Consider the following 14,226-nt stretch of genomic DNA (forward strand, 5'->3'; position numbering starts at 1 on the left):
GCGCGTGCTCTCCCTTTGCGGTCTCACGACCGGCTGCTTGATGAGGCCGCGGAACACAATGCACTGTGTTTAAAAAACAAAAAAAACAAAAAAAAACAACAAAAGCATGCAAAATTGGACAAAAAAAAAAAATCAGAAACAGCGAGGGACCACTGTATTTATTTTAGGAGCAAAATGCGGATGAAAGGGTTGAAATACATTCTTGCACACGTGCGCCTGTTTTATTTTTTTTCTTCGCACAATCAAATTTTAGGCGCAATATGCGAGCAAAACGCTCACACTGTACAGCCCTGAACTGCCAACCCTTAGGTCACAAGACGTCTTGCTCTAACAACTGAGCTATTGCCGCCCCAACAGAGGTACAGATTTGACGTACTGTCATGTGCATTAGTCAGATCATGTCAGTGGATGAGTATTATCAATCTTTCATGCTGTTTAAGAACCACTGTTGGGTGTTGTACTGCTTAAAATAGAAAGGATGCCATTTATGACAGTGCATTTCTAAAAATAAAAAGTTGCTGTGAAAGGCAGCGCCCACAGTGCCCACTTAAACTCTGCAGTGGGCGTTACTACTTAAACCAAACCACAGAGGGAAACGAGGTTACTTTGTTGAGCAGGTTCATCGTGACACCATGCAGGAGGGAAGTTTTCTTCTCAGTAGTTGATGGTCCCTAAAGCTGTGATTCATACTTCTTTTCTTTCCCTGTTAGACTTTAGTCCATTTTGAAATGGAAACAATATTTCTGCAGAAAATCCTGATTGCTGATCCGCTCCACCTACACATTGACTCGTAGCAGTGTTGTTGTAGATGCTGCTCGTCTTCTTGCTGTTAGTTGAAGTGTTTAAGCTTTGATGTGAAGTACTGTGTAAAGGTTTTATTAAAAAAGTAGCCTTTTATGCCCCACGCACCCCCCCCCCCTTTTTTTATTGGCATGTCAACATAACATCGGTTCCAACAAAAGTGAATATGTGAGCTGTAGTGATGGGTATTGATAAGATTTTATCTATCGATTCTGCTTATCGATCCGATTCCTTATCGATTCCCTTATCAGTGCCTCCTGTGACTTTTCTGTGTACTAAGTCAGCTTTACAGGTTTTCTATGTCAACATTTTTTTGAGTCTTAAAGTAAATAAATATGAAATTGGTCACTGGATCCTTGATCTCTGGACATAAATACAAATAAACAAAATTTGTAGTTTTTCTCAAAAGCATTTCCTTTCAGACACTGACACAAATGTCACTCCATATCCTCTGAGCTGAGCTCTTGCAAATGACTGCGCTGCACGTCAACATCAAGAGCAGAGGACGTCTCATTTTGGAAGGGAAAAAAAAAAATGTTTTAGTCTGTTCTGTTTGTTTGTTGTCTGTATTACAATGTTTGGAAAGCGTTTTATTTAAAACAGTGATTCACTTTGAAGTTATTAATTCTGACTGGACTCTATCTTTCTAACTTGACTCGGCAGAGAGCGGCGCAGTATTTGGAGCTGTGTGAACAGAACAGAGGACGAGTCTCGTTTCTTGCTTGCAACAAGACAAGAGTCCCAGTTAGTCAATCAATCAATCAATCAATTTTTTTATATAGCGCCAAATCACAACAAACAGCTGCCCCAAGGCACTTTATATTGTAAGGCAAGGCCATACAATAATTATGTAAAACCCCAACGGTCAAAACGATCCCCTGTGAGCAAGCACTTGGCTACAGTGGGAAGGAAAAACTCCCTTTTAACAGGAAGAAACCTCCAGCAGAACCAGGCTCAGGGAGGGGCAGTCTTCTGCTGGGACTGGTTGGGGCTGAGGGAGAGAACCAGGAGAAAGACATGCTGTGGAGGGGAGCATGCTGTGGTATCGATAAAATCTTATCAGTACCCATCCCTACTCACTATTGACATTTTTAAATGCTTTGAGAGGGGTTAAGAAGTGGACTTGCTGCTTCTGAAAAGCAGAGAACCAGCGAAGCAGCGGCTCGAAACACTGTTTCGTTGCTTCAAGCGGAGCTGCACTTCAGAAGCGGTTGATTACAGACCCTGCAGCAGGTCTGTAATCAGTGTGAAGAAATGATAATTTTCCCGATAAAACATCCTCAAAAATAAGAGCCACTCTGAAGGACTGATAAGAGAATTGTTAAGCAATAAGGCTATCAATGTCAGTGGATCGAATCATTTCTTAACCATTCGATCTCCATCCCTAGTGAGCTATAAGTTCTTTACTCCATAACAATAATAATAATTTCTTTGTAAGTATACAATAGCACACAAACACAGTTGCAAATGATCATGTAATACTCATACGTCACAATTACTCAGTCGCGTAAAAAAAAAAAAAAAAGGAAAAATAGTTTTTGAGGTCCTACAACTTATATACCGAAAAGTAGAATAGATTAAATAGAACCCATTTCTCATATCAGTTATCAGCAAAGTTGAAATTCATCACACATTTCATTTATTTATGGGGTTGGTAAGATTAGACCTTAACTGTGTGAAGCCCCTTGAGACAGTGTTGTGATTTGGCGCTATGTAATTTAAAATGAGTTGAATTGGTCAGGTTTTCATACTTTTTTAATGCTTTTATGATGCATTAAATGTGTCTAACACATTTGCACAGTACTGCACGTACTTGACGAAAGTCCATAATGTCTCTGGGCTCTGCAAAGAGTTTATAGAAATTTATCTGCAGTTACCAGTCAGTCTTGGTGGTATAGTGATTAGCACCAAGCAGTTGACCCGGGCTCGATTCCCAGCCAATGCAGTCCTTTGACTGAAGAATATTGGCAAGAGTGAAGGGGAAACTCTACAAGACAGTAGTGAGATCAGCTACGTTGTACAGCTAAGAGACGGTGACACTAACAAAAAGACAGGAGGCAGAGCTGAAGATGTTGTGATTCTCTTTGGGAGTCACAAGGATGGACAGGATTAGGAATGAACATATCAGAGGGACAGCTCAGGTGGGACTGTTTGGAGACAGAGAGATGAGTTTGAGATGGTTTGGACATGTGTGGAGAAAGGACACAAGGTATATAGGGAGAAAGATGTTGAGGATGGAGCCACCAGGCAGGAGGAGAAGAGGGAGGCCAAAGAGGAGGTTTATGGATGTGCTGAGGGAGGACATGCAGGTGTTTGGTGAGACAGAGGAAGATACAGAGGACAGGGTGAGATGGAAACGATTGATCTGCTGTGGCGCCCCCCTAATGGGAATACCCGAAAGAAGACGAAGAAGATCTGCAGTTACTAATCAGTTGTCTTCGTGTTTGCCCACAATTTGCACCAATCAAAGAGTCTCATTGGTCATACACTCAGACTATGTGAAAGCTTTATCATTTCTGTTAAGCTTTTTTTTTTCTCTGTGTCTCTTTCTTTCTAGGTGCATGATGAACTTGTTGTGGTGTGGCTGTCGTAGCTAGTTGGCTGCTGCACCATGGCCAAACCTGGAACGGACAGAGATGGAGCCATGGTGGATAAGCAGGCAGGGAAGAAGGTAATGTACACCTGTGTGGACTCTACCATGTCTACGTCTGTCCGAAATGTTTATCTTCACGCAAACATGTGGTGTTCTGGAATATGATGGAGAAATGGACAGTGTGAAGACTAATAATAGTTCTGAACCACAGAGGCCAAGAACGGCCCCAGAGTCTGCTCCTCCCACTTCTGTGTTTGAGTACAGAGTTCTTGAGGGTTGCATGGTCAAGTGAGCATGAATGTTAAAGCCATTGTATGTAAAATGATATCGGCGAGGGTCCAATTTCAATTTTCTGTGATTTTTACACTAAAGTACTTCTTACATGTGGGCAGGTTCAGTGCTGAGTTTTCTCAAGTCGAGCCTCATCAGAATGCCTGTGTTAGGGTTTTTATTGAGAACGGTGTGAAAATGCACAAAAGCAAGCGTGCAAGCAGGACCATAGTTTGATTAGGACCTACCTTTGTGCTGAAATGTCTACGTTTGTTTTCTCAGCTGGCTGAGAGTTGTTCCATCGAGTCGTTGATTGAAGGGATGCCTGGTCAAATGTCTGATAGTAACCTTTGGGACTGATGCATATAAACATGATGGTTACAAACTCAGTTCAACACTGTTGATACAGTCTGCAGCTTCACGAATTAATCTGAATGCTGGTTTGACGCTGATCCCTCCGAGCGCTGCCGGCCTTCAGCTATTTTAATTTGAAAGGTTTGTCACTACCCTCTGAAAGTCTAGTACTGGGAACCGTTAAAAGCCTGTTGGTTTTTATTTATTTATTTTTTAGTCTCATTAATATTGTAATGCCAACTGCTCTGCGAACATTTCAACATCAAATCTGTTGACATCTGTTCGAATTATGTAAATCTTTGTGGGATGATTGGGATTGATGAATAATGCCCAGAACTCTCATATTTTGGCTCATGTCCTCTTAAATAGATACACGCTAATGAAATTTCAACTAATTAGCATACCCTTGCAATGTCCATATCTTACAAGATACAATGGCTAGAGTACTGGTTTTGGTGTTATTTTAAAACTCTTTTCAAGCTCTACGAATCCCTCTCCATAGCATTTTTTCATGGCATCATCCAAACAAAGAAGCAAATTGCAGTCTTAAAAATAAACATATATCTTTCAAATTTCTTCAAATTCCTGTCAAAGTAAGGTTATGGTCTCAACAACAATATTCCCTAAACATTTTGTGATGGGAGCACTGGCAGTCTCTGAGCTATGGGCAAACACATGGAAATCACCTGCTGAGGTGATCAGTAAGCAAGGAAAACCTGTAGTGTCTTGGCCCTTCATGGCACATGATTGCCCACCCCTGACATAGCCTATATGTCTTTGGAGGTTGGAACTCACACAGACACAGGGAGAACATGCAAACTCCATGCAGGAAGAACTATGTTGGAAGCGAAGTCGGGGCCTTCTTGCTGTGAGCCAACAGTGCTAACTGCTCATCCACCATGCTGCTCAAGTCACCTAACTATTTAATCAATTATGCCATAAATTAATCACGGGGGTAGATGTATGTATATTTGCCTGGGGTTTAGTAGAGTTCAGTTTCTCTGTGGCGCTCATAAAGTGGTCACAGTGTGGCCACACCTCGTGGTTGTTGACGTGTCTGCTCATTCAATTTTTTTGTTTCCTTCTAACCCCTGACAGTGCAAAGACAAGTTATCCGCTTACACCAAACCTCTGAAGCTGGACCGGAGTGAACTGCTGGGGAAGGAGGGGAAAGCCAAGTCTTCCATGAAGCGCAAGCTTTCTTTCACTACCAGTCCACCCCGGACAGACGACCGAGACTCGGACACCGGTAAGCGTTTATGCAGCAGCTACTGCCTCTGCTGATTCTCTTTCCTTCCTACAGACATGCTTCTGGCTCACCGCCATGTCCTTTTACTGCCTCCTGGTGGCTCATTGTTAAGAGGTTTGCTTTGTAGACGGTCTTCATGTCGAACACCTCAACAAGTTTGGACTTTGTACTTGGACCCATGTTGAAGTTGCAGACTGTCCATGATCTGTGTTGTTAGAATGGCAATATAGCAGCCAAATGATTCTGACTTGATGAAAGCGCACACATACAAAATTATGTGACTCGAAGGAGCTTGATTCCCCCCCCCCCCCCCCCCCCGTCACATACTGCAAATAAAATGGAATATGTAAAAACCTTTACTTCCTTCACCAAGCAGACAGACGGCCGTCAGCTACCTATAAATCAGAACTTCAGAACAAAACTTTTAGCAGAAGCAGTCAGATGCCAGAATCTGACATCTGCTCCACAGATTTTGTTGGTGATCTTCCCCTCCATTGTTCAGTAGACAAGTGATGTCCCCTCCCCAAATATACAGTAGTGTTCAGAATAATAGTAGTGCTATGTGACTAAATAGATGAATCCAGGTTTTGAGTATATTTCTTATTGTTACATGGGAAACAAGGTACCAGTAGATTCTCACAAATCCAACAAGACCAAGCATTCATGATATGCACACTCTTAAGGCTATGAAATTGGATTATTAGTAAAAAAAAAAAAAAAAAAAAAAGTAGAAAATGGGTGTTCACAATAATAGTAGCATCTGCTGTCGATGCTACAAACTCAAAACTATTATGTTCAAACTGCTTTTTTAGCAATCCTGTGAATCACTAAACTAGTATTTAGTTGTATAACCACAGTTTTTCATGATTTCTTCACATCTGCGAGGCATTAATTTTGTTGGTTTGGAACCAAGATTTTGCTGGTTTACTAGGGTGCTTGGGGTCATTGTCTTGTTGAAACGCCCATTTCAAGGGCATGTCCTCTTCAGCATAAGGCAACATGACCTCTTCAAGTATTTTGACATATTCAAACTGATCCATGATACCTGGTATGTGATATATAGGCCCAACACCATAGTAGGAGAAACATGCCCATATCATGATACTTGCACCACCATGCTTCATTGTCTTCACTGTGAACTGTGGCTTGAATTCAGAGTTTGGGGGTCGTCTCACAAACTGTCTGCGGCCCTTGGACCCAAAAAGAACAATTTTACTCTCATCAGTCCACAAAATATTCCTCCATTTCTCTTTAGACCAGTTGTGTTCTTTGGCAAATTGTAACCTCTTCTGCACGTCTTTTATTTAACAGAGGGACTTCATGGGGGATTCTTGCAAATAAATTAGCTTCACACAGGCATCTTCTAACTGTCACAGCACTTACAGGTAACTCCAGACTGTCTTTGATCATCCTGGAGCTGATCAATGGGTGAGCCTTTGCCATTCTGGTTATTCTTCTATCCATTTTGATGGTTGTTTTCCATTTTCTTCCACACGTCTGTTTTTTTTTTGTTTTTTTTTTGGTCCATTTTAAAGCATTGGAGATCATTGTAGATGAACAGCCTATAATTTTTTGCACCTGCGTTTAAGTTTTCCCTTCTCCAATCAACTTTTTAATCAAACTACGCTTTTCTTCTGAACAATGTCTTGAACATCCCATTTTCCTCAGGCTTTCAAAGAGAAAAGCATGTTCAACAGGTGCTGACTTCATCCCTAAATAGGGGACACCTGATTCACACCTGTTTGTTCCACAAAATTGACCAACTCACTGACTGAATGCCACACTACTATTATTGTGAACACCCCCTTTTCTACTTTTTTTTTTACTAATAGCCCAATTTCATAGCCTTAAGAGTGTGCATATCATGAATGCTTGGTCTTGTTGGATTTGTGAGAATCTACTGAATCTACTGGTACCTTGTTTCCCATGTAACAATAAGAAATATACTCAAAACCTGGATTAATCTTTTTAGTCACATAGCACTACTATTATTCTGAGCACTACTGTATATACATATATATCTCAGAGGTGGGACGAAGTCACCAGCAAGTCACTCTCAAGTCTTGAATCGCCAAGTCTCAAGTCATAATGACCACCAGTTGTTTGCAAGCTGACTTGAGAATGACTTGACAGTGACTTTGTCCCACCTCTTTTATATATATATATATATATATATATATATATATATATATATAAGGTCTATTAGAAAATAAACCGACAGTTTTATTTTTTTTTTAAACTATATGGATTTGAATCACGTGTGATTACATCAGCCAAGCTTGAACCCTCGAGGGCATGCGAGATTTTTTCACGCCTGTCGGTGACGTCATTCACCTGTGGGCACGCCTTGTGGAAGGAGTGGTCCAGCCCCCTCGTCGGAATTCCTTTGTCTGAGAAGTTGCTGAGAGACTGGCGCTGTGCTTGATCAAAATTTTTTCAAGAACTATGAGGCACATCCGAGTGGAGACCATTCGAGAAATTCAGCTGGTTTTCGGTGTAAATTTTAACGGCTGATGAGAGATTTTGGATTGTTTCTATCGCTATAAGGACTTCCCACGGAGCGGGACGTCGTGCAGCGCTCCGAGGCGACGTGGTCATCCTGTTTCAAGCTGAAAACCTCCAAATTTAAGCCTCTGTTGACCCAGGACGTCGTGAGAGAACAGAGAACTTTCAGAAGAGATCGGAATCAGCAGTTTATCCGGACATTCCACTGTTAAAGGAGATTTTTTTTAATGAAAGATGTGCGGACGGATTGGCGTGTTGGCTCGCAGCCGGTGCGGCGCGCCCACCACAGGAAAAACACATCTGTGTTGATAACCATTTGTAAAATCCAGGCGACTTTTGGTGGCTTTCAGTTGAGTGAGTATCTGAGAAATTGTTTAACAGCAGGGCATGTTCCAACTTGTCCTTAAGGCTTACGCCTTTCATTAAAAAAGATCTCCTTTAACAGTGGAATGTCCGGATAAACTGCTGATTCCGACCTCTTTTGAAAGTTCTCTGTTCTCTTACGACGTTCTGGATCAACAGAGGCTTAAATTTGGAGGTTTTCAGCTTGAAACAGGATGACGACGTCGCCTCGGAGCGGGGAAGTCCTTACAGCGATAGAAACAATCCAAAATCTCTCATCAGCCGTTAAAATTTTCCCCGAAAACCAGCTGAATTTCTCGAATGGTGTCCACTCGGATGTGCCTCACAGTTTTTGAAAAAATTTTGATCAAGCACAGCGCCAGTCTCTCAGCAACTTCTCAGACAAAGGAATTCCGACGAGGGGGTTGGACCACTCCTTCCACAAGGCGTGCCCACAGGCGAATGACGTCACCGGCAGGCGTGAAAAAACTCTCGCATGCCCTCGAGGGTTCAAGCTTGGCTGATGTAATCACACGTGATTCAAATCCATATAGTTTTTTACAAAAATAATAAGGTCTGATACTTTTCTCACAGACTTCGTGTGTGTGTATATATATATATATATATATATTACTTCAATTGCTGTGATGTATCATGTTTTTTCAAGAATATGGCAGGTTTATATAAAGATCACACATCAGTTTAATGGAAAATATGCAACATTTTTCATTGGAATCATTAAATTAAACCCAAAAGAGTCATTAAAATGCCACAAATGGGCTGTTGAGACAGCCAGGAACCTTGAGTGGTGCACCCACAACTCCAGCTGCAACAATTAACCCATTATTAATCAGTTTGTTTGACATCTATTTTGATAGTTATAATTTTGAGCTTTTTTGTCACAATTCTTTGATTTCAGTCTTAAATGTAGTATCTGGTTTATTTTATCAGCTGCTTTACTCCTATCTGGCCCTGGACTGGGAGCAAAACGAGACATTTGAAGGCGTTATCTTGGACTCTGGATAGCATTCATCAACATTTTTCCTCCCTTGTTTTCACATTTTGTGGACCAAACATCTTATCAATTACTCCCACCTATATTTTTATGTACCTCATAGAGGCACACTTGGCTTTGTCCTAGGGACACAGTGCTTAGTTTTTTTTTTATTATTATTGTTATTATTGAAAGCCCTGTTTAAACTGCTGTCTTAATATTGTGCAGGGTTTTGTCATTCTTGTGTCCTTCAGGAAAAGGGCAAAATTGTGGTGGTTTGTTTTTGGTTGGATGGTTTTCCCCCTGTTGAACATAACGTCATCACGCGGCCTCCTGATAACCTTTAATAATCTCGGAGCCTCACAAAGCTTTGCGTTAAAGACATTTGGAACTGAAATCTTACCTTTTCCTCTTTCAGTAAATCAGTTCTATCCTGCTACTGTAATTTAAAATGAAATTTTAGGACATGTTAATGTAATGTAAAACACAGCGCATCATACAGCCATTATTATCTTTCATAAACTGCAGTTATTCATTTTGCTGATTTCTCGAGGTCCTGCAGATTTGCCTTCATTTGTTCCATGTGATAACGCGGCATAATAATTTGACTCTGTGTGGTCCTGCGTCACTGTGAGACTGCCATCTTTAATTTCCAATTCGCTGTTAGCCTAACGTGTTTACACTAAAGCAGCAGAAGGAGCCTTCGCCTCGTGTTTCCTCAGATGTCTTACTTCCTGTGCTGAGCAGATGTAAGAAGAAAAGCAGTAATGGCTCCACTTCATACGTGTCCTCTGTGTTGCCATGACTCATAGTCCGTGTGTGGAATGCGTCTGCCTTTGTGCTTGTTGTGTATTGATGTGCACGTGTGTGTGTGTGTGTGTGTGTTAATGCGGTGCTTTCCCACCCTTCACCCATCCTTGCTCTCCCCTCCCTCCCTCATCTTCTCTGCTTTGCACTGTAGATGACTCAGACCCAGGCCAGTCGAGTGAGACCTGGGCAGAGAGATTAGTGCATCCCTGCAGGATATACGCAGGTAACCGCTGCAGCCCGGCCCCCCCACATCCTCTACCAGCCTTATTTCTTTGCGCTTCTATACTGCTCTAAACACATGCATGCACGTGCGTGTGTTTCCACCCTGCATCTTCTAGCTGATGCATGAGTGTATCTTTTTTTACTCATTTATTTTATTATTGACCATTAAAAACATATACGGGGGTGGGGCTCCCAAGGTTTTGCACTCACACTTGGCTGGCTTGAGAGAATGCTGTCTCTTTCAAATCTCATGCCTTGTCATCACTTTTTCTGCGTGCACAACAGATAGAAGGGGAAAAAGGGGAAGAAAAATGCTCTTACTGTGGCTTTACTGTAGGAAATTTAAAATCTTTTTTTCCTTCTTTTCCTCTTCCTTCTCCATTTTGTGTTTTTTGTTGTTTTTTTTTAATGTATATTTTAATTTCCTGGATTTGCTGCAGATAAAGATGGACCTGACAAGAAGAAGGTGAAAAAGGAGTCTGGGGTGAAGAAATCGCAGGCTCCCAACCTTTTGTTTGGGTATCCTCTGTCTGAGCGGAAACAGATGGCTCTCCTCATGCAGATGACTGCAAACAGTCCAGGTCTGTATACCTGCACTTTCAGTCTGCTGTGTCCTCTGTCTGTGCATGCAATCTTCACTTTATTTAATGACATTACTTCTTTTAGTGAAGATCAACAGCAAACCTAATGACATTATAGAATCTCCCTCATCATCTGTCCATCAAATTTGAATTCATATTTCTACTCCTCCTAGAGTTCTTATTGGATCAGGCTGAATTTTTAACTAGGTAAAATAGGCTCATGGGGCGGCAAACTCATGGAGCCTGATTTGTTGTTTTTTTTTTATTATTATTATTACAGATGGCTGGCATGTTACAGTGTAATATTTCAAATTGCTCAAGGGTTACAGCCTGCATCAACCAGACTTAAAATCAGCATGTATAATATGCACCCCCCAAAAAAGTAATAAAATGTTTAGGACACAGAAATACAATGTCTACTGGATTTCCCCTGGATTATTACTGGGAACTTCACTTGAATCCTGACTCAACTTTACTCTGCTTCAGTGCATTCTGCAAAACGTTTAGCTTCTGTCACATTCTTTTCCTTTGGTTGCCAGTAAGAACTTTCTCTGTGCCCATGTCCAGACTCTACTCCCAGTCACCCCTTACAAACAACCCCCGTGCAGAAGAAAGTCCCCAGTAGCGCCTCATCTAGACAGAAGGACAAGGTCAACAAAAGAAATGAGCGAGGGGAGACGCCCCTTCACATGGCAGCCATTCGGGGAGACGTGAAGCAAGTCAAAGAACTCATCAGTCTGGGAGCTGATGTCAATGTCAAAGACTTTGCAGGTATGATGTCATGTGCCATTTCCAGCTTTCATGGTAGCATTAGGTCAGTGATGCACATGAAGGAAAGTAATTCTGGTCCAGTGTCTCCAAGGGGAGATGATCATACTTGATTTTTTTTTTTTTTTAGGCATATTTGTCAGTTACTATGTGAACTCGACAATACAGAAGTTGACCAGTTTGTAATGGCCCTGTCACACTGCACTTGAAGAAGGGCAACGAAGCCCAAACAGTACAAGAAATCTGGACTTTCTTTGCCTTCTGTTGGCATCATTTAACCTTTGCGCAGCTTCATTCCTGCAGCTGGCGCATTGTCAGGATTTTTAAACTTGAAAAATTTGAACAAATGCCATGGAAAACCTCAGTTCGTCCAAATTTCGTTTTGCCATCGTTCTTGATGGGTTTTTTTTATCGTTTGCTTAGTTTTGTAACGTTAGCATTTAGATTGACTTTGTTCGACCAGCTGAATGTTTTCACACAGTGGTAGTTTTTCCTTACCACTGTTGCTGTGGGGGTTGGTAAGGTTAGACCTTACTTGTGTGAAGCGCCTTGAGGCAACCTTGTTGTGATTTGGCACTATATAAATGAAATAAGTTTAATTAAATTGAATTACAGAAGCCGGTTTGTGAGCGCTGCAGTGGAGGAGAGATGTAGCTGCTTCCTACGCGGTTGAGCTGGTGTGTGCGGTGTGGGGGTTCTGCCCTTGGGTGTGATTTGGCAAGTGCCGTCGCGGTCATGCTGGCCGGCCAGGAAGAATTTGTCAGCCTCTCTGCCAGCGCATGGCAGTCTGTGATCGTGGTGTTGTTCCAGTGCTGCACCCACCAGAGGAGAGAGTTGTTGCACAAAAAGTTTGGCCGGAGCTGCAGCATTCTGTCCATGAACTCTGAAGGGCTTGCTGTCCTTCAGCCTGTGCAGAGGATAGAGTCTGCTGGCCCTCAGTCTGACAGTTCAAAGGTTTTGAGGAAGTGATCCTTGATCATCGCGTATTTGTTCGCAGTAGGAGTGCAGTCAGCTTCATTTGTTTCTGTGGAGCTATTTTGTGTTGTCTGCTGTGGTCAGAGCGAACTACGCCTCCGTTTGTGCAAACCAGGTGGCAGTTTACATAAGCGAGACTTTGAGCCAACAACTATGGAAAAGTACCAGCAGGAGTGGATATTCGCATGTCAACAGCTTTGATCCAGAGAGGTGTGACATATGAAAACAGAAAACCCAGTGTTTGAGCCGTTTGAACGTTTGAGTCACTAAGTCGTGTACGAGGTAGTCCTTTTCTGCACACGTGCGTGTGCGCTACAACACATCCAAACACTAGATACATTCATCCAGAGTGAATCAGCTGGAGAGAAGGCGAAGCGCATGCATGTGTGCGTGCTTGTGTGTGTCTGATCCACGTCCACAGAGCCTGTGCGTCCGTGATAAGAACTGGTAATCAAACCCATGCACTTGCATGTGACTGACTGCTTGATCACATAGCCCCCCCCAAGCTTCTGTCTGTACTAATAATGTAAAGTCAGACTATATTACTCTCACATGGTACACGCCAAGGTTTTCCTCTCTCCCCTTTTTGCTTCAGCAATAGAGCCACTCAGAAGTCTCAGAACCGCTTCCTTGTTCCAGGGTGTGACTCGTGAGAGTATGGAATATGGGGTTGCTCTGTATGCAAACGATTTACTTTTATATGCCTAATTGGATATTTGTGAAGGTTCTGATTGTGGCACAATTACCTTTTTGAATATACATTTATGATGTTTGCACTTTGTAAGTGATGTGCTTGTGTTTTGTTTTGTCCTTTGATGAAAAAAAAAAGATAAATAAATGTTAAAAAGAAAGAAATATCCATATTGGAGGTAGAACATTTTAGCTGATCAGCATACATGCTGACAACTAATATGGCAGAAAGGTGGGTTGTATCATTTTATGATCTGTTTTTTTTTTTTTCTTGTAGTAGCAACTGATTGATGATGATTATTATTAGTATTTGTTTATCTGACTGCATACTTGATGTCCCTCTGCAGAATTTATTGAAAGAAACTGAGGTTTAATTTATAGAATTTGAATTTCCTTGTCACATTTATTCCCTCTCTCTCTTTATCTATCTATCTACCAGGATGGACTCCTCTTCATGAAGCCTGTAATCTTGGGTACTATGATGTAGCCAAGGTCTTAATAGCAGCAGGTGCGGAGGTGAACACTCAAGGTCTGGATGATGACACGCCGCTTCATGATGCATCCAGTAGCGGGCATAAAGATGTAAGAGCTTTACTTTACGTTTGTTCTTTAGAGAAAATGTCAAAAATAAATTACACACTAAAAATGAAAAGGTTACTCTTTAGTTCATCATCTTAATTATAGTTGTTTGGATAACAGTAAACAAACACCTTTGTACATGGAGTAATCCGTGATCCACTTTCCAGGACCAAGCGTTCTCCTTCGTCACGCGATAGTCAATACAGCGTGTACTTGCATCTGAGCCTCTATAGGGGGCATTTTAGTATTAGTGCCTTATTTTGCTAAGATTTACGATCAGCCGTACTTCCGGTTGTGTTGTAACTGGAACAGTATTCATAAAGGGACATTAAAAATACATCTGTTATGGCACTAAGCTGGTCTTTAATGCTTGTTGACCCACCGCCATACGTACCCCGCCCGTAACTTAAGATATCTCCCTACCTGCAGCGACTTGTGCATGTGATCTATTCTTTGGTTATGTGTGTGGCTCTTACCGACCTGTTGGTGGGGG

The 14,226-nt window shown here is 41.8% G+C and overlaps 1 protein-coding gene across 1 annotated transcript in view; it reads left to right on the plus strand.

Moving 5' to 3' along the window:
* Positions 1–14,226, plus strand: part of ankrd12 (ankyrin repeat domain 12) — a 74,737-nt gene that overhangs the window by 43,152 nt on the left and 17,359 nt on the right. The window contains 6 exon segments of the mRNA XM_034184052.1: positions 3,359–3,472; positions 5,117–5,267; positions 10,070–10,141; positions 10,581–10,721; positions 11,289–11,492; positions 13,594–13,736. Coding sequence (XP_034039943.1) covers positions 3,413–3,472; positions 5,117–5,267; positions 10,070–10,141; positions 10,581–10,721; positions 11,289–11,492; positions 13,594–13,736 — 771 coding nt within the window. The 5' untranslated portion in view covers positions 3,359–3,412.

Source organism: Thalassophryne amazonica, chromosome 12 (assembly GCF_902500255.1).
Source record: "Thalassophryne amazonica chromosome 12, fThaAma1.1, whole genome shotgun sequence".
NCBI lineage: Eukaryota > Metazoa > Chordata > Actinopteri > Batrachoidiformes > Batrachoididae > Thalassophryne > Thalassophryne amazonica.